The sequence below is a fragment of the Hevea brasiliensis genome, chromosome 3 (assembly GCF_030052815.1).
Source record: "Hevea brasiliensis isolate MT/VB/25A 57/8 chromosome 3, ASM3005281v1, whole genome shotgun sequence".
Lineage (NCBI taxonomy): Eukaryota > Viridiplantae > Streptophyta > Magnoliopsida > Malpighiales > Euphorbiaceae > Hevea > Hevea brasiliensis.
The window spans coordinates 97,715,970-97,741,377 of NC_079495.1; the positions used below are offsets into that span (position 1 = coordinate 97,715,970).

The 25,408-nt window shown below is 34.0% G+C and overlaps 1 protein-coding gene across 2 annotated transcripts in view; it reads right to left on the reverse strand.

Moving 5' to 3' along the window:
- The window catches only part of LOC110672763 (DExH-box ATP-dependent RNA helicase DExH3), a 36,553-nt gene extending 11,433 nt beyond the window's left edge, over positions 1-25,120 (reverse strand). Inside the window, exons 1-17 of one of the 2 annotated variants that reach the window (XM_058144110.1) lie at positions 24,888-25,120; positions 24,014-24,230; positions 23,764-23,915; positions 23,612-23,699; positions 23,243-23,479; positions 21,524-21,619; positions 18,139-18,327; positions 17,843-18,002; positions 17,584-17,714; positions 16,715-16,885; positions 15,936-16,208; positions 13,761-13,955; positions 10,916-11,119; positions 9,899-9,968; positions 9,631-9,779; positions 2,737-3,045; positions 2,588-2,647 (exon numbers count right to left, since the gene is read on the reverse strand). In XM_058144110.1, coding sequence (XP_058000093.1) covers positions 2,588-2,647; positions 2,737-3,045; positions 9,631-9,779; positions 9,899-9,968; positions 10,916-11,119; positions 13,761-13,955; positions 15,936-16,208; positions 16,715-16,885; positions 17,584-17,714; positions 17,843-18,002; positions 18,139-18,327; positions 21,524-21,619; positions 23,243-23,479; positions 23,612-23,699; positions 23,764-23,915; positions 24,014-24,229 — 2,700 coding nt within the window. In that variant the 5' untranslated portion in view covers position 24,230; positions 24,888-25,120. Of the gene's footprint in view, positions 1-2,587; positions 2,648-2,736; positions 3,046-9,630; positions 9,780-9,898; positions 9,969-10,915; positions 11,120-13,760; positions 13,956-15,935; positions 16,209-16,714; positions 16,886-17,583; positions 17,715-17,842; positions 18,003-18,138; positions 18,328-21,523; positions 21,620-23,242; positions 23,480-23,611; positions 23,700-23,763; positions 23,916-24,013; positions 24,508-24,887 lie in introns of both variants that reach the window. The other variant, XM_058144109.1, reaches the window with a different exon arrangement.
- Between the last annotated feature and the right edge of the window lie 288 nt (positions 25,121-25,408).

Genomic DNA, 25,408 nt, shown 5'->3' on the forward strand with positions numbered 1-25,408 from the left:
AAAAGGATATGCTCAAACATATGGAGTTTATTACTCTGACACTTTTTTTCCTGTAGCTAAACTTACTTTTGTTCGCTTGTTTATCTCTTTAGCAGCTACATATGATTGGCCCCCGCACCAATTGGATATCAAGAATACTTTCCTTCATGGTGATCTTCAGAAGGAGGTGTATATGGAGCAACCACCTAAGTTTGTTGCTCAGGGAGAGTTGGGTAAAGTTTGTAGGCTTCGAAAGTCTCTTTATAGCTTGAAACAAAGTCCTTGTACCTGGATTGGGAGATTCAGCGAAGCAGTACAGGAATTTGGTATGCAAAAGAGTAAGTGTGATCACTTAGTATTTTATAGGCAATCTGAAGCTGGTCTAATTCTCCTGATAGTCTATGTAGATGACATTGTCATCATTGGGAGTGACTCTGCAGGTATTTCATCTCTTAAAACCTTCCTCCAAACCCAGTTTCAGATCAAAGACTTGGGATTGTTAAAGTATTTCTTGGGTATTGAAGTTATGAGAAGTAAGAAGGGTATTTTCTTATCTCAAAGAAAATATGTCCCCGATCTATTGACAGAGACAGAAAAATTAGGTGCTAAGCCTTGCAGTACACCAATGACTCTAAATTTACAACTGTTAGCAGGGGATAGTGAGTTATTTGAAGATCCAGAGAGATACAGGAGATTGGTAGGAAAATTAAACTACCTTACAGTCACTCGTCTTGACATTGCTTATGCCGTTAGTGTGGTAAGTCAATTTATGTCTTCCCCAACTGTTGCTCATTGGGAAGCTTTGGGACAATTCTTGTGTTATCTGAAGGGCGCTCCAGGAAGAGGTTTGTTATATGGTAATCATGGGCATTTGAATGTTGAATGTTTTTCAGATGCCGACTGGACTGGATCTAAGGTTGACAGGAGGTCAACTACTGGATATTGCGTTTTTGTTGGTAGGAAATTTGGTGTCTTGGAGAAGCAAGAAGCAGAGTGTAATTTCTCGATCTAGTACTGAATCGGAATATAGAGCTATGGCACAATCAGTATGTGAGGTAATGTGAATACTTCAATTACTAGATGAGACAGGTTTTAAAACCTCCCTGCCTGCGAAATTGTGATGTGATAATCAAGCTGCTCTCCATATTGCTTCTAATCCGGTGTTTCATGGGCGGACCAAACATATTGAGATTGATTATCACTTTGTTCGTGAAAAGATTCAACAATAGATCATCTCAATAGGACACATCAAAACTGGAGAGCAGTTAGGAGATATTTTTACAAAAGCTCTGAATGGAGCGAGGATTGACTACATTTGTAACAAGTTGGGCATAATTAACATCTATGCTCCAACTTGAGGGGGAGTGTTATGGAAAGTCAATCACTATATTATTTCTTTGTATATTCTGTATTCTGTATTCCTATTTAGAATTTCTTATTTAGGATTTCTTTCTAATTAGTAGAACACAATTATAGGAATCAATTGTATATATATACCCATGTACAGATTAATTGAAATCAAGGAGAATCATCTCTTTCTACTTATTCTATGGCCTTTTTCACATCATAGCACGCATTGGTCCCGTTGCATATAGGCTCCAATTACTAGTTCAGCTAAGATCCATCCTATTTTCCATGTTCCACAATTGAAACCAGTGGTTGATGATCATCCTTTGATAACAGACCTTCCTTCTGAAAGGATTATTGATGATCCTTTGCCTACTCTACCTAAATCCATTCTATATTGCCGTCAATTTCTTTGTGATGGGGTGTCAAATCCGCAGGTGCTGGTGCAGTGGTGTGGCTGTCCAAAGGAAGAAGCTACTTGGGTTGATGAAAGTGATTTTAAGGGTCAGTTTCCAGAATTTAGCCTTGAGGACGAGGCTGTTTCAGCAGGAGGCAGAAATGATACGTATTCTCAGGTGGTGGAGGGAAAAGGAAGGACAAAAAGGGAATGGCAGGCATACTCTATAAGGATCAAGATCAAGAAAAGGGAATGACAGCTACTGCAAAACAGAATGCTTAACAGAATGAGGACATTGTGGGAAAATATGAAAAGGGTGTATCAAGCGTGTAAGGGCAGGGAAAATCTATATATAGGGTAGTAGAATAAGAAAAAGGCATGTTGAGTTGTTATTATCTTTTGGCCAACTATATAGCTTGGTGGGCAGAATTCTTTGCTGGGGAAAGTCTTTCTTGTATTAAGATTGCTTTCCATTAATACAATCACTCCATTCTCTGTCTCTGTTCTGTTGTTTTTCTTTTGATATTCAGTCCTTACTCTATCACAAACCATGGAATGAGAAAACAAAGAAAAGCAAACCATGGAAGCTAGAAGCAATAGAAAGAGATTTAAAATGTCTTGTGTTGGCTGGTCAGTCAAAAAGATATATATAAATTAAATTTGAATGTGAGGCAATATAATATTACATGTGTGTAATATGAATTCCAGCATCATATTAAAGTTGCAGCAGATCCCAATGAAGGTGAGTACACATACGATCCTTATTGAAACTCAAACTTTCTAGATTTACAAGCATATGCATAGTATAAGCCATAAGCAAGCAACATTATACATATGGTTCATTGGTTTAAGTTTTACACTTACTGCATATAATAGAACTTGGCCATCATCCATCGTCTTGAAAGACATGGATGTTTCTCTGTGCTGCACATTAAGAGAAAACAGCAAAACATCATCTAACAAAATTCAGGAGAATAAAAATGGAAGAAAATTTACGAGTAGATATAGCCTACCACTACTGATGCTATGCCAGGATAGAGGCCAGAGCATACGATTGCTCGAACCAATGACTGGTTGTGACTTAATCTGTTGTTGGTTCCTGCATCGGCATCTATTAACTCAGCGTCTTTTAAAATGAAGCTGAACTGCTTCCTCAGAGAATGAATGGCTTGTAGAGTTTGTGCAGAGAGGAAATTTCTCCAGCAATACTCATATGCTGACCCTTCTCGTTCTGCATCTTTCCATCCTTCATATGCACGTACAAGAGCCATGTGATCACTATAGTCTTTTGCTGAAAATCTAGATTTTGCTGTCCCAGCTAACTAAACCACAGAGAAAAATTTATTATTTAAGTGTCGAAAAAGGAAACCTGACAGCCATTCATCCTAATAAGTAACAATAACTTAAGAACAACATGACAATGAATAAGCCATGATCGTAGGGTGAGCTACCACTTGAATGTTAACCATAATTTAGCATAAATAAAGTGCCAAGCAGGGTTTTAATTTAAATAACAGAATTGGAATGAGAAGATTGTTGCAGATGCGGACCAAATCAGACTGAACTGGCCATTGATACCATGAGTTTTTTCAAACAATTCACAAAATGACTCGAATAAACTAAAAACCAAAAATTAAACTAATTATGCAATATACCAATTCAATAAACATCTAAAGAAAGATTTTATTGAATAGTAAAACGTGCCTACTTGAGAAATTAATTTTAAAATTAATTAAAACAAAAATCATTGTTTGGAGGAAAATAAAAATTATTGTATATAAATCACCAGCAGCCTCTCGTTACCAAATCAACTAAATACTTAAAAGAAAAACCCCATTAGACACAAGGGTTACATACGTTAAAGAATCATAAAAGTCTCCAGCAACCACTAGCACAACCAGGATGCTCCTTCTCATTTCTTTTAACCATAAATTTCACCTATTGTCATTGAAATACTTAATGAATCTCATAAAAGTCGCTACATTTCAACTTCTCACATAAAAATTACTGAACTTAATTTTTGCAACTATAAAATGACTATAACCAAATGTGGTAAGTTGGAAATATGATATAAGCCCCTTATTAAAAATTTTTAAATATATTTTGCATTCTCCTCACACCTCCCACTCTTTCTTCTCCTTTTCCCACTAACAAAATATGTGAAATGGAAAAAAAAAATGTGATGTCCCCCCTCTCTTCTTAGTTCTACTCTTTATAAGCAATCAAAATATATTTAAAAAAATCAATATGGTTGAAATTTGGTTTTTGTGATTTTATTGTCACAAAAATCAAAGTTTTGTGACTTCTAAGAAATTGAAATTTAATGACTTTAAGTGATCTAGTGATTAGTGACTGTAAACGAAATTAACACTCTTTTCAAGGCTTCAAATGGATAAAAAGAAAATGGAATCCAGCTGGTGCCTCCCCTCTATCCAAGTATGCACACACCCCCCCCCCCCCCTCTTTCTCTCTCTCTCCCCTCCCCTTCCGCTTTTTCTTTCTTCTCCTCCACCTTTGCCCAGCCTTTACGACCATTGCTGTCCTTGCATCAGTGCAACATGGTCATTAAAGATGTTATAGATGTAAAGCTTTCTTTCAGTGTGATTTCAAATTCTCAATATCGCAGAGGCTAAAATTCCTATACATAAGAGTCAATATTTAAAACCTTGGTGCCAAGTGAAAACACATCGCGTATGACACTATACCTCATAAAGTTCACCTGACTCTTCCAAAAGCTTTATTAGTGTTGATTGACTTAATCTAGAGCTTCAGTAGGTGTTTATTATACTTAACATCGATTCAAAAGCTAGTTTGAGATAAAGATGAGGGTAAAAATTAAAAGAATGGTTCAGCTGGACAAATGCATTAAAAGTAATGGTTCAGCTAGAGTTAAAAGAACACCCATCTGTCACATAAATGGTGTTCAGCCAAGAAAATAAGTTTTTCACATCTGGATCATGTTCAACTCTGAAAACCCTACGTGTACAAGTCAAATAAGTTTTGCCCAAACTGCAGAAGCATAATCTTCAAAAGTTTAATATCTGGGTCATAGTTATCAGATTCATCACCTTCACCTGGGTTCCGCGCTCCAGATCACGAGTCCCAGATCACGGGACATTTGCGTCTCAAAACGTTACGGGACATGTTCTGAAATGCCAAATCTAGCGAATCCATTCACTCAACATTAAAAATCACTATGAACACAAAATCAAAGGGGAAAATCGAAGGAGAAGAAATACAAAGAATTTGAAGAATTGTAATTCAAATATTGATTTTTTCTCTGTTTTTCTTTTCAACGGTGGGTACCATGCTTCTGCCTCAAATCATAACCAACAAAATCACCATTGTTGAAGAATCTGCCTCTTCTGTTGTTGGGACTTGGGAGCTTGCGACGAACACAGAATCATCAGCAACAGGATTACCATGCAACTGTGATTGTGAAAATCTCAACAAATCACCATTTAAAAAGGGAAAAAAGGCATGAAGGATAGAAGGAGTTTCGACTTTCAACCAAGAATATATAGGAAGGAAACAATTTGAACTCTTGAATTGTTGATAACTGAAAAGCAAAAGAAGGGATGAAAAGCAGAGAAATAATCAATGTTGATGAAGATGAAGTTGAATAGGAGATAAACTCTCTCTATAATATCAACACACCTCTGAGCAAGTCAGCAATAAGCTTCTAGGCTCTATCTAGCAATTAATTTAAAAAAAAAAAAAAACTTTTGTTTAGTCGGGCTAGTGGCTCCAGGCCAATATTATTAAATATCAGTTAACATGTTGTATTTTGTTTTCTCAAAAAAAAAAAAAAGTAAACATGGTCTTACATTGCCACTATCATTTCTAAGATGAATAACTAAATTCATACAATAAATTATTATTATTATTTTTTAAAAATATTATAAAAAATAAAAGTATTAATTAATTTATTTAAAAATAAATAAATTATTACATCTATGATTGGTAAACTTTGAACTAAATAATACATTTTTATTTTTTTTTATAATATTTACAATATTAAATTTTAATATCACTTAAATTTTAATGATTTATAAATAAAAATATTTTTTTATAATAAATTTATTAAATATTAAAATTAATACTCTATTTTAATTGAATAAATAATTATAAACTTAATTTTAAAATAAGTTGAACTCTTTTTACAGTATTTATAATATTAAAAAAATTAATTCTTAAAAACATATTATGAGAAAACTTTAGTAACAAGTACTACCATTTTACAGATGAAAAAAAAAATTACAAATCTACATATTAGCAGAAATCAATGGAAACTTGATGCCCATATAAATAATATTAACAGTTTTTCTTTATATTATTTCAATATTAATATGATAGCTATTGAATTTCTAAAACTAAAAAAACTAAATAAAAAATTGCACAAGATATAAGATTGGTAATGACAAAAAGTTCAAAATGATAATTATTTTACGCTCATCGAACCCAAAGTATTATTCAAACGTACAACATCCCGAAAGAGCGAACCGACTAAGCCTACCCCTAAAGTACCTAAAAATTAACTAAGTGGCGTATCGCGTTCCATTTCCGTACCGCGACCCGCTGCGTACCGCATTCCAGGTAACTATGATCTGGGTCCCTTCTACTCTATAATCTACCAAATTAATAACTAAAAATGTTGCTTTAACCACCGACAGATAGTCTCTTCAACATCACTGTGTGTTTAGTTACAGATACCCCTTATTCTTCCTAATAACCTTATGCCAAGCAAAATCATTTGCACTTATATATCTCTAGAAAATAGTACATTCTATTTGTTGCCAAACCAAAAATAAAGTAACAAGACAATATATGGGGAAAAAAATAAAGAAAATACAATGTGTTTAAGACAACTGACCCACATCAACAGTAGAACAAAGCAATAGTTTTGCTGCAGAATCTTGAAGACCTTTGATTTCCAGTAAGTCCCTTTACACCTAAACCTCTCTAGACTAGAACAGATAACATATCCGTCATTTTTTCTTAGGGATACAAGATACGTGCACGCATATAAAGGTGGTCAGTGTTCTAAACAGTGTTGTTAAAGGCGCTCGAGGCGCCAGGAGAGGCGAGGCGAGGCGAGGCGAGGCGCCACTCTCACGCCTTGCCTGGCACCACTTGGGTTCCCTTCACAGAGGCGAGTTCCCCGAAGCAAAGAGGCGAGAGGCCTCTTGAGGCGACGCCTCTGTAATGCAATGACATTTTTTTTAATTATTTAAAGCCAAATAAAAGAAAAATCCCTAAGCCACCTGCCTCAGTCCTCACGAGAAAGGAAGATCGGCACTCTCAAGTCTCAACTGTGGCATTCAGCAACACTTTCAGGTCTCTCTCTCTCTCTCTCTCTCTCTCTCGATCACTCTTTCATCTTCTTCTTTTTCTTCTTCTTCTTCTTCCCCTATTCCTTGCTATTGCTACGACCTGGGAAACCTTTTTTTTTTTTTCCCTTTTTCTCTCCTCCTCCTCTAATGTTGCTGTATGGGCATCATTCTTCTTCTTCCCTATTCTGTGCTGCAGTATGTTTTGTGTACCTTTTTTTTTATTCCTTTTCCTCTCCTTATATAATTTTGCTGTATGGGTATTAGGTATGCAGTAGTCTTGTTAATTTTCTATTTTGTTCAGTTTTTTTTTATTTTTTATTTTAATTGTTAATTTGTTTACTTTTTTTTCTTTTTATTCTTAATATTTTGTTGTAAATTTGTTAATTAGTTGGTAATTAGTTATTTAAATTAAACGAGTAATGTTAATTTGTTAATTTTTTTACTTTAACTTTGTTAATTTATTAACTTGTTATTATTCTTGTTACTTTAACTTGATATTCTTATTGATTAGTTGTTTAATTTATATGGGTGTTGTTAATTTGTTTACTTTCACTTTGTTAATTTGTTCTTATTTTTGTTAATTTAATTTGATATTCTTGTTAATTAGTTGTTTAACTTTTATAAGTATTGTTAATTTATTGTTATTCTTATTACTTTAACTTGACATTCTTGTTAATTAGTTATTTAATTTATTGTTTAATTTGTTAAATTGTTAGAAGCACACACACACACACACACACACACATATATAATTTAGGTAATTTAGACTATGGCGCCTTGCTTCAAAAAGGTCTCGCCTCACCTCTCGCCTCTCGCCTAAGGCCATAAGGCCCCCTGTTGCCTTAGTTTCGCCTTTCGCCTTGATAACACTGGTTCTAAATGATAGTTACTACCAACCACAAGGACTCGGCCATTGTATGAACAAAAATAACAAGGATAACTGCTATTTGCTTTATCCTTCAAATTAAAATACTCCACTCCATTTCAAGAGAAGGTTCCTACTAGTTCTCTTATGCATATAAACTCAGAGACATGCTCTACATTCTATAGTCTTTGATCAATATACTTTGGGCGTCTGTTTTAGGTTTTAGGTGACATGCAGAAATTATTTGGATCACTTATAGCTGTTTGACCTCAACTATTGTGTCAACGTGTTTGGTAACATGCAGAAATTAGCAGCTCTTAGCTCTTTGAGCACCCAACCACTATTGATTCTAAACGTTCAATTTTGGAGCTTTTTCCTATAGTTGGTAACTTCTGAACTTTCAGAACAAATAGTCCATAAAAAAAATTTATCAAAGACAATTATTTTTTTAAATACATTTACTATATGGTAAAATTGTTAAAGATTGTCAAAAATAATGCTTGGTCAACTACAAAATTCATATTTATTGGCAAACGAACTTAACTATTTATTAGAAACATAAAGAAAATTAATTATAAATTTTAATCATTTATTTTTTTCCTCTTTTTTGATATGATATATTAAAGAAAAACTAATAAGATGTAACAAATCACATTTGAAAAAATATATCAAGTGGTCATTTAGCATACTAACATCAATAGCTATCAGTAGTTTTCCAAACAGTTTACATATTTATCAGTTATCAAGCTATTACTAACAGGTGACAAACGACCAAACATGCCCTCACATTCACGCACAATAATGAGATAAAGGGCAGACTATTCAGATGTTCAATTAGTTTTCTACCCGTGGTCAACTGTTTTTACTCAAAAACAAAAGAAACATAAAAGAGAAGTCCAGTAGAAATCTCATCAAGGATCTGGAAATTCTCAACCCCTATCCAACCAAAATGTTGACTGATTCAGACTCTCCAGATGAAAACACGATACAGAAATCTAGCATCAATGCTTGCAAGGACCATAAGAATATTGCAGTGATAGTCAGGATCCTTCAGCTTAGAAAACTGAAGGTACTCAATCTCATTGCTTGTTTTCTTTTTTTCATTAACACTTAGTTTTTGATGGAAGGACAGAGAGGGATGCAAAAGGAAAAGGTCAAGAGATAAGAGTAACCCCTTGTTTGTTAGTCTAATGAAGTTGGAAAAAAAAATGATGAGGGATTAGTTATCCATTCAAACCCCACTTTGCTCTCACATCAAATTTGAGGGAATAAGAGTTATCTCTTCCTCAACATGAAAAATATTTTTAAATATGACTATTCTACCCTTAATACTTAAAATCCTTTCCTATCCCTTGCAACTTCCAAACATGCTAAATTACTTAACCTCTCATTTCTTTTATTTTTCTATTAAACATTATACTTTCCTTTCATATTCAACAAAAACTCTCAAACATAGTGTAATTGGCATCTAAGTTTGAGACTTGAGAGTTACCACTCCCCCCCCACCCCAACCCCTCCTGCTCTTCCTTTTTTCCCTCTTCCTTCTTCTCTTCTTTAGGATAGCGTCTTTTGAAAGATACAGGAAATCATACAACCAAGAACATAAATGAAACGATGCGGGAATACTTCTCTATAAAGTTTCAGAGATAACTTAGTCAATAACAAAACTTGGTGGACCCAAATAAAATACTGTAATACACCATACTTACATCTTTTTTGTCTTGAGGAAGAAGGAAAGGATCCCTAACACTAAGACCGGATACTATCGTTAATACAGGGTCAAAGCAACGAAAGATAGCACCCATGATTAGCATTTTCCCAAGCTTGGGATCTACTGGAAGCATTGACAAGTACTTCCCTGAATGAACATGGAAAAGAGATTATAATAACTACATAAAATTCATAATAATAATAATATTAATAAGTAGAACTTATTACAGTAGATCTCTTCTTCCCAGCAAAAATTAGCAAACTAACCAAGATTAGTCAGAATCTCCTTCTCATTTAATGCACCGATCATCTTCAGAAAATCAATGGCATTTTGGACCTGTAACCCATCAATATGTCAATTTATGTCATTGATTGAGAAGCAAGGTAGCAAGTTATGTTAAAACCTACAAAGTAACTAAAAGAGAAAAAGAGAATGCCCAAAAATCAGATGATCATTTGCAATGTGCATTAATTTATTTATGAACATAAAATCATGACTGAGCCAATAAGATAAGGCTTTCCATTTTTTATTTCATACATCAAACTTCCAAATGTACACATCCATTGACTCAACATTTACAATAAGGTACCTGTAGACAGGCAACAATTACAGAATGGAACAACGATTATAAGATCAGCCGCCCTAAATACACAAATAATTGCAAACAAGAAAATTTTCAGGGACAAAAAGCTTCTCCGTGGACAAAATCATCTTAAATAGGATATTGCAAGTAAATTATGTAAAGCAGAGTCTAATGATCCTTTTTCTAGAACTTATGCGCAACGGCATCATATAGTGAAATAATCATGTAGTGCAAGGTCTCCTCGGTTAGCCACTTCACTTGTAATTTTGTTTCTACTCTTAGCAACAAAATAAGCAATCATCAACAAACACAAGAGAAAATGTGGTCTTCCAAAAAAAATAATAGTTAAAATACAATTTACACATTTTTCCCTATTATTTGGTTTTTTGTTAAAATCATATTGAATATTTATTGTATGGAATAGTCGAACAATAATTTTCAAAGGGTGCTAAATATAATTAATGGTATAGCAAATGCAGAAGTAGCATAAGTTCATGTAACTTATCTGCTAATGTAGCTTGACACATTAAAAACATCAACAGAAAGGAAGGCAGCTGAAACATATTTAACAATGAGAAATCGAAGATCGAGAGAGAGATTCATCTTTGACACTAGATTGGATTTAGAAAGTTCAGACATAAAATATATCAGCATTCACAGTTTACCATTGACATCAAGAAAAAGTTCCACGATAACTTACAGCCAATGGTTCTGGAGGCTGGAGTGCTGCTGACAAAAATTCTGCTATACTTCCAACCTGCAAACTTTTTATTTGCAAGCAAAGAGAGTTTAAGGGAGTTCTCAGAAGTTCAGGAAGTTGATATTCAGCAAAAGCTTCATAGACACATTTGGGGTAGAGGTGATAGCATTCACCTGGCTGCACGCGGCCAGCCCTGCCTCTTCTCTGCAAACCAAGTGTAACCCAGTAATAAAAATATTACATGTGAATTCAGACCAAAAGAAAAAGGATATATGAAGAGGAAATACAAAATGTTGTTAGATGCCATTTAAATCTAACATTTCATATAAGGTAAACCACTGTGTAGTGCAATTTATAACTTTTAACTCTTTTATCTATCCCAATCTATAAAGAAACACCTAAACCAGTTCAAAACTATCTCAGGTGACAAAAGCCCCCAAGCATGGCCCACTGCATTGCTACCATGCAAACAATGACAGCAAAGCATAAACAAGGATGTCCATGAACAAATAAGCGTGAATAGGATAAGCAAATCAAGAAATAGGTTATCCATCTACACATGCTAACCAGAAATACTTTAAGTCAGAAATTATATGATAAAAGATGCAAATAAAAAAGGGTTCCCAATTATGATCAAATGAACTCAATTCAGAGATTCCTTAAGAAGTCCAAGTGAAGGTAGCATATGAAATGCAGAATAGGAAGATGATATTCCTAATACAATTTAGGAATTATATTTCATGTAAAATTAGGACATTTAAGAATTTTATTCTTTAGGAGTTTTATCCTTATTAGGACTATTATTTAGGAATTTTATTATTTCTAGTTTATTTTAGTTTAATTTAATATTCCTAATTAGGAATGAATTGGGGTTATAAAATCCTAATGTGCTTAGGATTCCTAATTCTATAAATAAGACCTAGGGTTTCTATTTTTATTAAATAAGTTTTGTTATGACAATTTTATGATATCATAATATTTTGAGAATAAGTTCTCTTTCCCAAGAATTGGTACTTGTTTTTGTTCTACATCAATTTTGATATCAGAGTCCAAAATCGATCCAAATTTCTTTAGCTTCTGCAAACTTTCAAGCCTTCAAACTTGTGTTCTTTGTTATGTTTGTTCTACATCAATTTTGGTATCAGAGCTTAAATTCAATCCTAATTTCCATAAGCTTCCGCAAACTTTCAGTCTTTCCACTGTGGCCTCAAATTTTCTCTCTACTCTTTGACAAAATTTTTTTGCTTTGTTTACTGTTTAAGCTTTGATAAATAGCGCAACCCAGCGGCGCACTCCCACCCCTCACCATACACCATCATCCGGCCATTAAACCCAAGCATCGCCATTGCCAATCCACTGGCGACATCCGGGTGACCTTTTGGCGCCTTTCCAATCACCTGCAACTTCTTGGAAAAGAAGATCTGATCGGATTAGACATTGACTCGAATCTAGGCCTATAAATTTTCCAAATTTATCTAGCATCTGACCCTCCCCAACCCTTCTCCAATCGCTGATCTGCCCATCTATATTGTCAGAACTGTTGTCCGACATCCCAGCTGCAAATATCTGTTGAGTCAGGTCAAGGAATCTGCTGGATTTTTTTTTTTTTTGGATGAAAATGACTCCTAAATTGCTGAAATTTTAGTTTTCTTCAATGAGGTATGCTTTTTTAAATTGAAATCATAATGTGGTTTGATAATGGACAACAAAATGACTTTAATAATTCATCGGTACAACTCATTAATGAGTTATGGGATACGATTCAAGGAATATAAACAAAGATTGATGGATATTATGAATAGCTTGACGAAATATCTTATTTGAAAGATTTATATGGTGGTCCCAATTATGCTCCTTGTGGTTTATTTGATGAGTATCACAATACACAAAACAATCTTACAATATAGAGAGAAAATACTTGAAGAATGTAGAATGAATATCTTGTTCATCAAACTCATCAACAAGTTAAAGATAAAGAACTTAAAGAGTTTGAAGCATGGAAAGAAGCGCATATGTTTCAATTGAGAGAGCAGTTGGATACAAGAAAAGGTATTGAAAATATAAAAGCATGAAGTCTTGAAAATGCAAGGAAACTACAAGAAAAGTAAGAAAAGCAACTTGAAATTGAAGAACAAAAACAGCAAGTTGAAGATGAAATTGAAGAAGAGCAACTTGAAATTGAAGACGATCAAGCTACAGAGTGGATAATGGAAATTGAAAAATTCAAAGTTGTGGTTGTTGTGCATTCAACTGTTAAAGAGCCTATTTTAGAGCAAAAAGTCATTCAAGTCTCAACTGTTGTTCTAATTGATTTTTTTTGCCCAGATGTTTCCAGGAATATAAAAAAGAGTGCAAACTTCTTCAACTCATTCATGTTGCTACCATCCAACAAAAGCGTACTGTGTATTCTCCTTATTTGATTCTTGATCCTTCAACACTTCAGAACTCGAGGATGATTTTTTTTCAACCGGGGGAGAATAATGCAGAATAGAAAGATGATATTCCTCATACAATTTAGGAATTATATTCCATGTAAAATTAGGAAATTTAAAAGTTTTATTCTTTAGGAATTTTATTCTTATTAGGACTATTATTTAGGAATTTTATTATTTTTTAATTTATTTTAGTTTAATTTAGTATTACTAATTAGGAATGAATTAAGGTTCTAAAATCCCGATGTGATTGGGATTCCTAATTCTATAAATAAGACCTAGGGTTTCTATTGTTATTAGACAAGTTTTGTTATGAAAATTTTATGAGATCAATAATATTTTGAGAATTAGTTCTCTTTCCCAAGGATTGGTCCTTGTTTTGTTCTACATCAATATGTTACAAGGATACTTACTTGCCGCGCTGAAGCTTGTGATATCCATGAGGGCAGCAGACAAGGTGTATTGTTCAAAGCATCATATGTGGTCTCTTTAGCTTTTCCGCAATCCACCACAAAAACTACGTCATTGATTGTAATACTCGCCTCTGCCATATTAGTTGCAAGAACTATTTTACGTACATCAGGAGAAGGTCTCTCAAATATAAGTTTCTGCAGAAAGCAATTACAGAAAGGTGAATAGTATGCATGAAATCATTAACTACAAATGATACACATAGCAGGTCACATATAATTCCATTAATATTTTACCATAAAGTAAGCTGTTGATTGCAGTGAACCTATTACAAATAATAATCTGTTGGACACTTCATACTGAAAGAAAGATGAGACAAATTTAGGACATTCTTGTTTACCATGTCCAAATATAGGATGGATAAATATAAGAAAATTCACATTCATTCATTTTCAAGGGGGTTAAAGAGCAAAGCGTATCAGGAGGGCAATGCCCACCTTTTTCGAGGAATTTATATGGAAATTATTTCATAATTATTTCACTAAATGAAGCTCCGCTACATCCAAAACAAATACTCAGTGGAAGTCGGTAGAAGCCAAGACAAAGGACTGAATCATTTATCCTTTCATTATGTTAGACTTTATTTAGAGGACTCAACAAGACCTTATTCTAGAAGGAATATAGGATTCTAGTTGAATTTTATGCTATACATAGGACTTTAATAACCCGTTTTAGAGGTAGAATTCTGCGATGACAAAACCAGTCACCGGTAGTTATTTTTCCTAGTTGGGTGACCAGAAAATCAGCCTCCTTGCTTGATCTTTTGATCTCTTTGTTCTCTGCTTTCAATATTCCCACCTACTCTAACTAGGGTTAGGGTTAGCTAGATACATGAATAATTGCAGTAGACTTGCAAGAGGACAGAAGTCGCTAGTCAGCACAACAGGTGAATATTTTATGCAGGACTAAAATTTATGGAATTTAGAACTAGTTTTATGAAGAAATCTAGAAAAATTTTTCAGGTTTTTTTTGGGTTTTCTATGCAATTATCCTTTCTGACTTTTTGGCATTAGATTATTATTGATTTGATCGACAAATAAACTGAATTTTTCAGACAACTACATACCTTTCCCCCTCTCTACTTGATTCTACATCAAATAGTATCAACGTAGGTTTAACCAGGATTTTTTAGTCTCTTCCTTGACCATGTTTGCATGTTGCAGTTAACCATAGTACATGATTGCTCATATTCCCTGTTGATTTCTTCCCCAGGATAGCTTTGTGAATTTTGACTGAAACATGGTTCTGTATCATAGTTACCTTGTACACTTTGTACTAAAGAGCCTTTGTCACATAAGATATTTGGACACAAGTATGACACTTTCAAACATCAGGATTGTGGAAAATTTTATGAAATTATGTAAAATAGGCCACAACACCACCCAGACACATACTCTTATCAAGTACTGACATTGACTTGATCCTACAATAACTCTCGCACAAACTGACCTTATGGAAAATATAAAACCAACAAATAGTTGGCACTGCCAAAAGAAGGGTTAACCAGGTTGGGTTGAGCATGTTTGGGTTTGGTCAATTTAGGTTCAAGTTGTTAAGCATTCACACCACCAACAGGTTTACTTTTGGGAATTAATCTCAGGTTATAGGGGTCACCTTTGCCATTTTTGAAATTATTTGGGTTTTTCAATTTTAAATTTGGGAAATTAGTTTCAACTTTTTCAATTTAAAATAAATTATTTTGGGTTATCTGGGTTGCTCGGGTTGGCCCTTAAAATTCTCAAGTCAATTCAGGTTCAGTGATGAAGGTGGTGTTTGACCCTATTTTCCAAGCAGATAAAAGCCAGTTAAAATTGTTGACTCAAGGCACAACTGAATGACAAGAATTTTTTAAGAAAATGGAAATATTACTCTGACCACCAAATAAAACGTGAATTTACTTTCCATGCTACTTAATACAATCATTTTAATATTAAAAATGGTAAGCTAATCCTTAACCAGTCTGCTGGGTCCTTTCAAATCAGTTAAATACCTAACAACCACATAGAGTCATCCTGACAGATGTTTTTCACATAATCTTCACGCAGAAATGAAATCCTGAAACTTAAGAAAAGTGAAATGATAACACAAACCATTAGATCCAACAGAAACAACCTTACCTGTTCAGAGGTTGCCATAGAACCATGGCATGTTAAAAGCAAAACCCTGTTAGGATCACCCAAAAGAGGATGAGCTTTAAGTTGATCCCTTAAACAGCTAATATCCTCCCAGCCAGTCATGAATACCAAGACAGCACCAGGTCCTTCCTTCCGACATATATGGCACAAAACTGCCTCAATAAAGTTAAATCCTATGCAATCAGGCATCCAGCTTGCTAGAGAATCACGTACCCTGGAGCTATAATTCTCAAAGCTCGATTTATTAAGAGCATCCTGTAGAATATGTTTGTTACTACAGAGATATTGTTCACAAATTTGTAAGGAAATAATCAAATAAAAGGCAATCAAGTGATACTTTTGCAATGGAAATAACAAATCCAAAAATGTTAAGCGATAAAAGTATCAACACAATATGTTCAGTATAAGTTTCTGATTCTTCTTATTTCTCAAAACAAATGAATACATATTTATAATTATATGCACTTGATTCTATAATCATACTAACTAAATAGGAATATAAATCCTATAATTATGCTAACTAAATAAGAATATACAATAGCTAAATAGAAACATACATGTTTCAAAAAAAAAAAGGAACATAAAACAGTTGACTTTCCTATTCTATAGCATGTTTTAAAATCCACAGTGCAGGAAACATAACCTAATCGAAGAAAGAAAATCAAGACATTCAACTCTAATCACACAAGACTCATCCAGAATCCTACCACACTAGGTAAATTCCAAAAGTCAAATTTTTCCCCAAGTTTCAGATGTCATACCTCAACAAGAGCCGCAATCTGGTTTTTCCTTTTTCTTGGTGCAAGTTGCCTTTGTGTTTTCCACATTTTCTCTTGGCCATAGTCATCAATTTGATTAAAAGAAGTCAACTTATATCCAGTCATTTCCAGTACATCTTCTAAAAAGTGTACACTTACAGGATATGTAAAACCCTGAATTAGATAGAAATATGCTTTTAAATACCACATTTGTGGTGCAACACAATATCTCAAGTACATAAAAACATCTCCACTCTGAGCAACTAGATTCAAATATTCAATAATTCAAGAAGATATCTGGAGACATAAATTTCAAATTTAACAATGAAGAGGGATTAAAATGTAGAACCATCTAGGAAATGAAAATTGACTTAAAAAGATCTGTTTTGTTTGTGTTTTCTCATGAATTTAATCAAGATAGAACCACCAAGCCTATAAAAGCGAGAGAGAGAGAGAGAGAACCACCAAGCAGTTTTTAGAAAATTGACTTGAATACTGCACATGCAACATATAATAATCTAACTTTTCTTGCATTTACTAGCAATAGAAAGTTCAATATGCTTGTCAAACAATTATGGGCACACAAGCGAGCCATTTTTCACATGAAGTTTTCAACATGAGCTACATATTTCCTCTTATGCAATTTTTCTGTCAGTTAATGGCAGCAAGCTCCACGACAAACAAACCAACAAAAAGCCACTTAAAAACTAAATGCACAAATAACTTAAAGTTGTGAAAATAAAGTCAATGGAAACAGATAATAAAATCAATAATTCGATTGGCTGATTCTCACAGCTCACCACTCTGTCAACACGGAAAAATTAAATGCCAACGGTCAGTATACAATGATAACAAATCAACATTTAACTTACTGGAATATGAATTTTTGGTGCTCCACCAAAATAGTTGGAGAAGAGTTCCGCATTCAAAGTGGCACTCATTAAAATCAATCTTAAGTCCTGACGGCGTGGAAGAAGATCCTTGAGCACAATCAATAGGAAGTCTGTTATAAAGAAGCCAATGAATTGAAAATAATTTAGCACCAAGGCAGCTTCATATATATATATATATATATGTGTGTGTGTGTGTGTGTGTGTGTGTGTGATAAACTGAACTTGTAAGGAAGTCTACCTTCATTCATGCCACGCTCATGAATTTCATCAACGAAAACATGGGTTATTCCATCCAAGTTTCTGTCACTTAGCAGTCGTCTAAGTAAAATTCCACTGGTACAAAAAAGCAGATGGGTGTTTTTTCCTTTCATGCCCTCTAGTCGAACTTTATAACCAACCTAACAAAAAATTATCTGTTGTGGTGTAGAAGCAAGAATAAACAAGTTTTCAAATTGAAAATTGACGATTTTATTAGACGAGTGTATAGTCTTTGTGTGCACATGTATTTTTTACTTTGAGGTAATGAAAGCTCACCATTTCACCAAGAGGCTCTCCTCTCTCTGCAGATACTCTATCTGCAACAGCCATAGCAGATATTCTTCGAGGCTGTGTGCAAATTATACTGCAGAATGCTCCGCGCCCAGATTCAATTTCTGACTCCAATATATACTGAGGAAGTTGAGTTGTTTTACCACATCCAGTCTCCCCAGATACAACTATGACCTGAGGAAAAAAAAAAAAAAAGAAGCCTTGTTAAGAATGCTCATATTAAAAGAACTGTCCACTCCTTGTGAATAACTATCAATCTTCATATCTTTCTAAGGCTTTTGACAATGCAACATCAATGTTTTGGTTGGCTAGCCTTTAAAAGCATGCATATGTTGCATGTTGCATTCGCTATTTTCCTTTTCTTCTTTTTCTCTATAGCACACTCTCTTTAGTTATCTCTTTTTTTCTTTAAATTCACTGCATTAATTTCCAGCAGCAACGCATCTCATTTGGCAAATTTATTTCTCTTTTAATTCCTTACTCTGTACATCCACAAATAACATTTTACCCTTTCACTGATGTTCCTAATTTACATGTATATTCTACCATAAATGCACAAATAACAAACTATTCCAATCTGTCCACTTCACTCTTGGGACACATTATGATGCAGTAGCAAGTCTCCTTTTGTTTCTTCATGGATCATTTAGTTCAATAAATAGGCATGTGACTTTCAAAGTTGATGGACCACACTATATCAGTCGATTAAATCAGGAAGCCTTCATGAATCACACCCAGATGACTCTGAAGAGTGAATCCAAGTCAAAGCCAGCTAAGCAAAAAGTTCAACCAATTGGCTGATCCAGTCCAGGTTTTGACAAATAACATGGGCAATTTTTAGAAAGGTCCCAAAAATAAGGTTGGAGAACTCTTGACCACACGCATAAAAGAAACTAAACTATTACCAGTTTATTGTTTTGAGCAAAGGCTTACATAATTTATACACTGGAATCATGCCCTCATTCCAAAATAAGAATTCATATAAAAAATCATCCACATTCAAGAAACAATGCCTTTCCTATTTTCCTTCATTAGTTCTAAATACCACAACTCTGCCTATACATGAGCTTAGCCTTAATTGGATTTGGAACATAAATAGCTGGTCCAAGCCTAGATAAAGGAAGAGGGTTGCAATGGACGGCAATGCAAAACTTTGTCACATATTATAATATGGCAGGATTATAATGTCGGGGCATTCCCTACAAGCTACAGACTGCATTGGAGCCCAGGTGTAGTATTAAAAAAAATTATATAAAAAAAAAAAAAGAAGCAGCAAGGGTGTAGGCATTCCCTGCAAGCAATTTGTCATGTCAATAGCTAGGAGTTAAATAGACAAATGGAAATGGAAACCAAGACAAAAAGGTAATGCTAAAAGAGCTTTATGTAATTGCAACAGTATATCTGGAGAGGCACTCACTATTCAAACATAAATTAGTGGAATTTAAGGAAAGAAAACAAGCAACATTCATGAGCGAGTTCCTTGAAACGTAAAACTTAACAGAGGCAAAAACCATATGGCTGGAGATGAAAACTAACGTGAGGAAGATGACAGTAGAAGTCCTAGAAGAGTGACCAGCTTCAAATATATTTGGTGGTGAAATGAAGAAGCGCAAATGGAAACCAAGACAAAAGGGAATGCTAAAGCCTAAAAGAGGTTGAGTAAATGGGAGAATGCAGATGATGATGAACTACATCCATATGAGCTAGCTAAAAAAAAAGCAAAGAAGCTAGTAAGTGAGGCTAGAGCAAAGCCATTAAAGAAAATTTATGAAAAGCTTGATAAATGAGAAGGGGAGAAGATATCTACAAATTGACGCAGATAAGGGAAAAGAAATGTCAATATTTAAACCAAGTTAGATACATAAGAGATGATGACAAGAAGATTTAGTAAAGAAGAATTCATCAAAGAAAGACGGATAAGTCATTTCGACAGATTCTTCAATGGTTATCACATGGAAAACCTTGAGGATCTTATATTACCAATGGAATAAAGGAATGTTATTATGCTCAGAGGATTCTGACATTAAAGGTTAAGAAACAAGATGATGAAGATGAGTAAAGAGTGTGGACCTGATGGAATCCCTATTGAAATTCAGAAGTTTTTGAAGAGATAGAAAGTTGTGGTTAATAAGATTATGATATCGAAGAAAATGTAAATAAGGGATACAGTTATCCTGAATCCTTTATCCATAACAGACTCCTACGCTCAATGAGAAAAGATTATGTTAACACAGTGAAAATATGTTTGGTTAATTTTTAGTTAGTCAACTTCTTAATTTTTGCTTAAAAAGGAACCTTATGAGATTGCAAAGCACTAAGTTTAAAGGGAAGTTTTACAGGAATACAATTCAACCAACTATGATGTATGGCAAAGTCAATTCAACCAATTATGATGTATAGCAAAGTTTTAGGCAGTAAACAAACAAAATGTTCACAAGATCAACTTGGCAAAACGAGAAAGATAAGATGAATTTGCAGTAATAGAAGGATGGACCGAATTAGTAATAAATAAATGAATTTGTAAGACTAATAAGGTGCAAGTGAGAACTATTGATAAAAAGTTGGGAGAAGGAGAGTGAGATGGCATGCACATGTGCATTGTAGACCAAGAAAAGCATTAGATGAAAGGTTGAGCACATTAAAGTTGTAGGAAATAAGAAAGCAAGAGGTTTAGAACCAGCAAACTACTACTACTTCTCCAAGAGATTGTAACAAATTCATATGGCTGTCCACATCTGGTTTAGAATTAAGGCTAAGTTGAGTTAAGTTGAGTTTTAAGTACTACACAACCATTAAAAAAGTCAACATAATATGAAACTTAAATAAAAACATATACATTTTAAACAAATCTATCTAACAAGCTATATGCTATAATAGGTACAGTAATATGAAAACTACATGGGTACTTTCTTAATAGAATATTTTCTTGTACAATAATTCCTTCAAAAATTCTTAGTCAATACTACTTTAGAAGTGAAGGATGCTTACATAAAATTATTTTTGAATTGATGAAATGTCACTCAGCATAAACTTGAAGGTTTCATTACTTAGAACAGTATAAATCTGTTAACATTGATAAATTCACTACATATAATCTTGTATTTATCACCTAACACTATAAAAATTTGCCAATAATGGTATCAAGAGCTCAACCCTCAAGTTAATCCCAACTGAACTACTATTTAAGACCAAAATCCTAAACAAAATTTATAAATGTTTAAAATCTATTAAGAGGACCATGATAAAAAGAGGCACAAGCAAAAGTTCTCCAAAATTAAAATGAAGAAACAGGTATCTTCTTCAACCTACATGGTATTAAAAGCAGCTTAGCTTGAAAATGAGCCTATCCCTATCAGTTTCATAGTCAAACCTGATTCCTTGCTATCGCTTGGAGCAGTTTTTCTTTTTCTTTGAATGCAGGTAGAGATTTCCGGAATTCCATCATCTTCTTGCCTTCAGGTGATTCCTATAAAACAGATGCAATGCATTTAGAAAAGAGACAAAACTATTACGCATTGTTTTTGTTTCCCAATCAAGAATCAAGATATTGCAATTTTTTATTATCTATTTCACAAAAAGAGTATCAAAAGGAAACTTACCCTAGGGAGTTTAAAATTCAGACAGAGAACCAGGTAAACATTGTAATTACATTATCACAAGAGACAAAATTTCCAACTTAAGACATTAAAAACCAGCAGATCTATAAATACAAGTTCCAACACACATGCCATTCTTTTCAGCTCAGTATAAGAATCAGACATACAAGCACATGCATCTTAGCACCAAAGCCAAACCATATCCTGTTTTACACAGGAAATGATTTCCAATAAAATAAAAATTGAATTTTAGAATTGCAAAATAATTTCAACTATACCTTGAGAATAATCAAAAGGAATCAATAGAAACTGATCTTTTATAAATGAAATTGCATGAATGGAGGATAAATGAGATACATGGAGGTTAGCCTTTTAATCTCATTTCCATCATTAACCTCCAAAGCACATTATAACAAAGTGATTACTTGAATTTTATCATGCAAAGAAAAGATTAATTGAAGCTAGTGAGGAAAAATATTTTTGGTAAGAAGAGATCAGCGGAAATTACTAGGCACATGAAATCATATGGCAAGAAATGTTATAAGGAAAATTAAAATATACAGAAATGAGGAACTGAACTATGACTACAATTTACAGAGCACCTAGAAGTTTTCAGTCTAGCCTCAGGAAAACACTAAAAATAGAAGAGGCAGAAGAAAAGAGTGGCTAAAGTTTTTTGCATACATTGGACAACGTATTAAAACTTGTAAACAGCAATCACAAAGGGTTGGTCTATCAATTCCTTAAACTCAGGAAAATATTATTCAGAGGCGCCCAGAGTTCAATTTTCCCCATTAGCACACACTATACACTTGGGGCTGACCATAGAGATTTTATCTTCATAATTGCCTGCTGTGCAGGACATCTTAACTAAATATCAAGAATTTATTGCGAGCAAACCTCACTAAGTGAATGTATGATAAATTCATTTAAAAATTATAAATAAATAAATAAATAAAATGTACCTGCCAATGGAAATAAAATGTATTGAGGAAAAATATTTTCGGTAAGAAGAGGTCAACAGAAATTATTAGGCACGTGAAATCATATGGCAAGAAATTTTATAAGGAAAATCAAAATATACAGAAATGAGGAAATAAACTATAGCTTAAATAGCACCTGGAAGTTTTCAGTTTAGCCTCAGGAAAACACTTAAAATAGAAGAGGCAGAAGAAAGGAGTGGTTAAAGTTTTTTGCATATATTGGACAATATATTAAAAGTTGTAAACAGAAAACCCAAAGAGCTGGTCTATCGATTTCTTAAACTCGGGAAAATATTATTCAGAGGAGCCCAGAGTCCAATTTTCCCCATTAGCACACAACATATATTTCGGGCCGACCTTAGAGATTTTATCTTGATAATTGCCTGCTGTGCAGGACAGAACTAAATATCAATAACTTATTGCAAGCTTAAAAAGCTCCAGATGCCTTCCTTAGTGAACGTATGGTAGATTCATTTAAAAATTAAAAATAAATAAATAAATAAAATGTACCTGCCAAGCTCTTTGCATATTACGCATTCGCAAACTCCTTCTCTGAAGAACCTTTTCCATAACAGACCCATCCAGAAAAGAATCTGGATTTTCATCCAGACTAAAATCTTCAACCTGGTCAATAGACTTAGCATCATCTGCACGGTCACCAGCTTCTCCCGAAATTAGCCGAGTTCTATCAAGATGTTCCTGTAGTAAACTCTCTACCCTCCTTTGTAAGCTTAGCGGGATTACCACCTTAACCAAAACAATAATAATAATAATAATAATAATAATAATAATAATAATAATAATAGTGATAGAAACAACAATGCATTTGAAATTACTACAAAGATATGAACGCATCTGAAAAGTTTCACCAAATATTACCTCCCTTTGGGGCCGCTTGTCATCCAAATCTGGCCTGTAGTTAGGAAGAGGAACCTTGCTTGCAACCACCACTTTTCCATACATTTCACTAGAACAATGATATCAATGACAAGAATCCAAAAAATAAATAAATAAAATTTTGCTAGAAGTACCTGTATAGTCCCATCCTTGTGGCAAGGTTCGAAATCTGCTCATAGTCCCTTCTGTCCTTTCTATCTTTAGACACAATCTCTTGGTCAGTTTCACTGCGCAATAGCAAGCTGAGCTTCCATTTCCACTCATCAACATTGGCCACCGAAGATGCCTGAAATTAACAAGCCAATCTTACAAGTATAACCCACCAACATATATTAACAAAATGGCAAATTGAAGAGCAGTTTTTGGAAATAAAAGAAAGAAAACCTTATGGGTCTCAAAATCGCACTCATACTCATCATCGGAGAACTGCTCAACAGCATAGCCGGAGAAAGGGTGAGTCAAAATGGAAGAACGAGGGAGAGACAAAACCAAAGCAAACAAATTGGCGGGGGGATGGCAGCTTGATGAGTGAATTATGCTTTTGCTGGAGACAGACTTGGCGCATCCCACAAGGAAACCTCTTAACTTGGAATTCCGCATTCTAGCATAAAACATAGCCTCAATTGAATGCCTAAATAAGCTGACTCATTATAAACAACAGACTCTTCGCCCAAAAAAAAAAAAATCTTTTACAAACAACGGATTCTGCTCTCTCTCAGTCTCTCCACCTCTCCCTTTCTCCTTCTCTCCTCTCTCACCCTTCTTACTCTCTCTCCCTCTCTCTCAGTCCCCTGCTCTCCTTCTCTCACCAACAATCGTTTGCATCTCTTCTAGGGGTGTGCAATCCGTAGGTTCAGTTTCAAACCGAACTGAATTAACTGAAAAACAGAAATATAAAATTACAAGGACCGAACCAAAGTATAGATAAAACTGAATCGAACTGATTTTCAGTTCGGCTCAGTGCGTTCATCAGTTTTGCTATTAAAAAATGCAGAAGCAATACAAGCCAATGCCTCACAGCAACACAGGCCTCAAAATCACAAGTAGAAGACTTAATGCCCAATTATTCATCTCCTCTCTTTTTTTAACATAAATCACAAATAACATCTAGAAATAAACTCATCCAAAAGTTTCAAAGTTACAATAAATAATCAAAATTCATGATTCATGAAAATTAAAAGAACAATCAAAGTTCAAAACTAAGCTTCTTTTCCTTAGCTTCTTTGAGGGCGTGGCTTTACTGAGAAAATAAACATACCAATTTCATAATCCAACTTGAATAAAAGAGTGGAGCTTTTGCTGAAGACTTAGCTTCTTTTCCTTAGCTTGTTTGAGGGCGGAGGAGAGACTCTACAACCTTGCAACTTCCTGCTCGTAATCATCGAGCCATGAGTGTGTTGTTTCGGTAATTTTCTCGAGAAAATTGGAAGGGAAATATAGGAATACTAGCTTTTTTTTTTATTTCCCTCTCTTCGCTGTTGGCAGTGGTATTAACTGCTAAATGTATGGAAATAGGGCAAGGCTATGAAGTGCCCGTGGGCTGGCATATGCGGACGGAACTTTCATCATAAGAGCTATCATATTTTAGCAATAATTTTAAAAAGTTAAAAAATCTGATAAAAAAGTAAAAAATAAAATAAAATAATACTCTTATGATTATTGTTATATTTGATTTAATTATTTTTACAACTAATTTTTTATTATATGAAAATATTATATTTTTTTGTGATATTTTCATATATTATAACCCTATTCAGTAATATTAGCCGTTGTAATAGT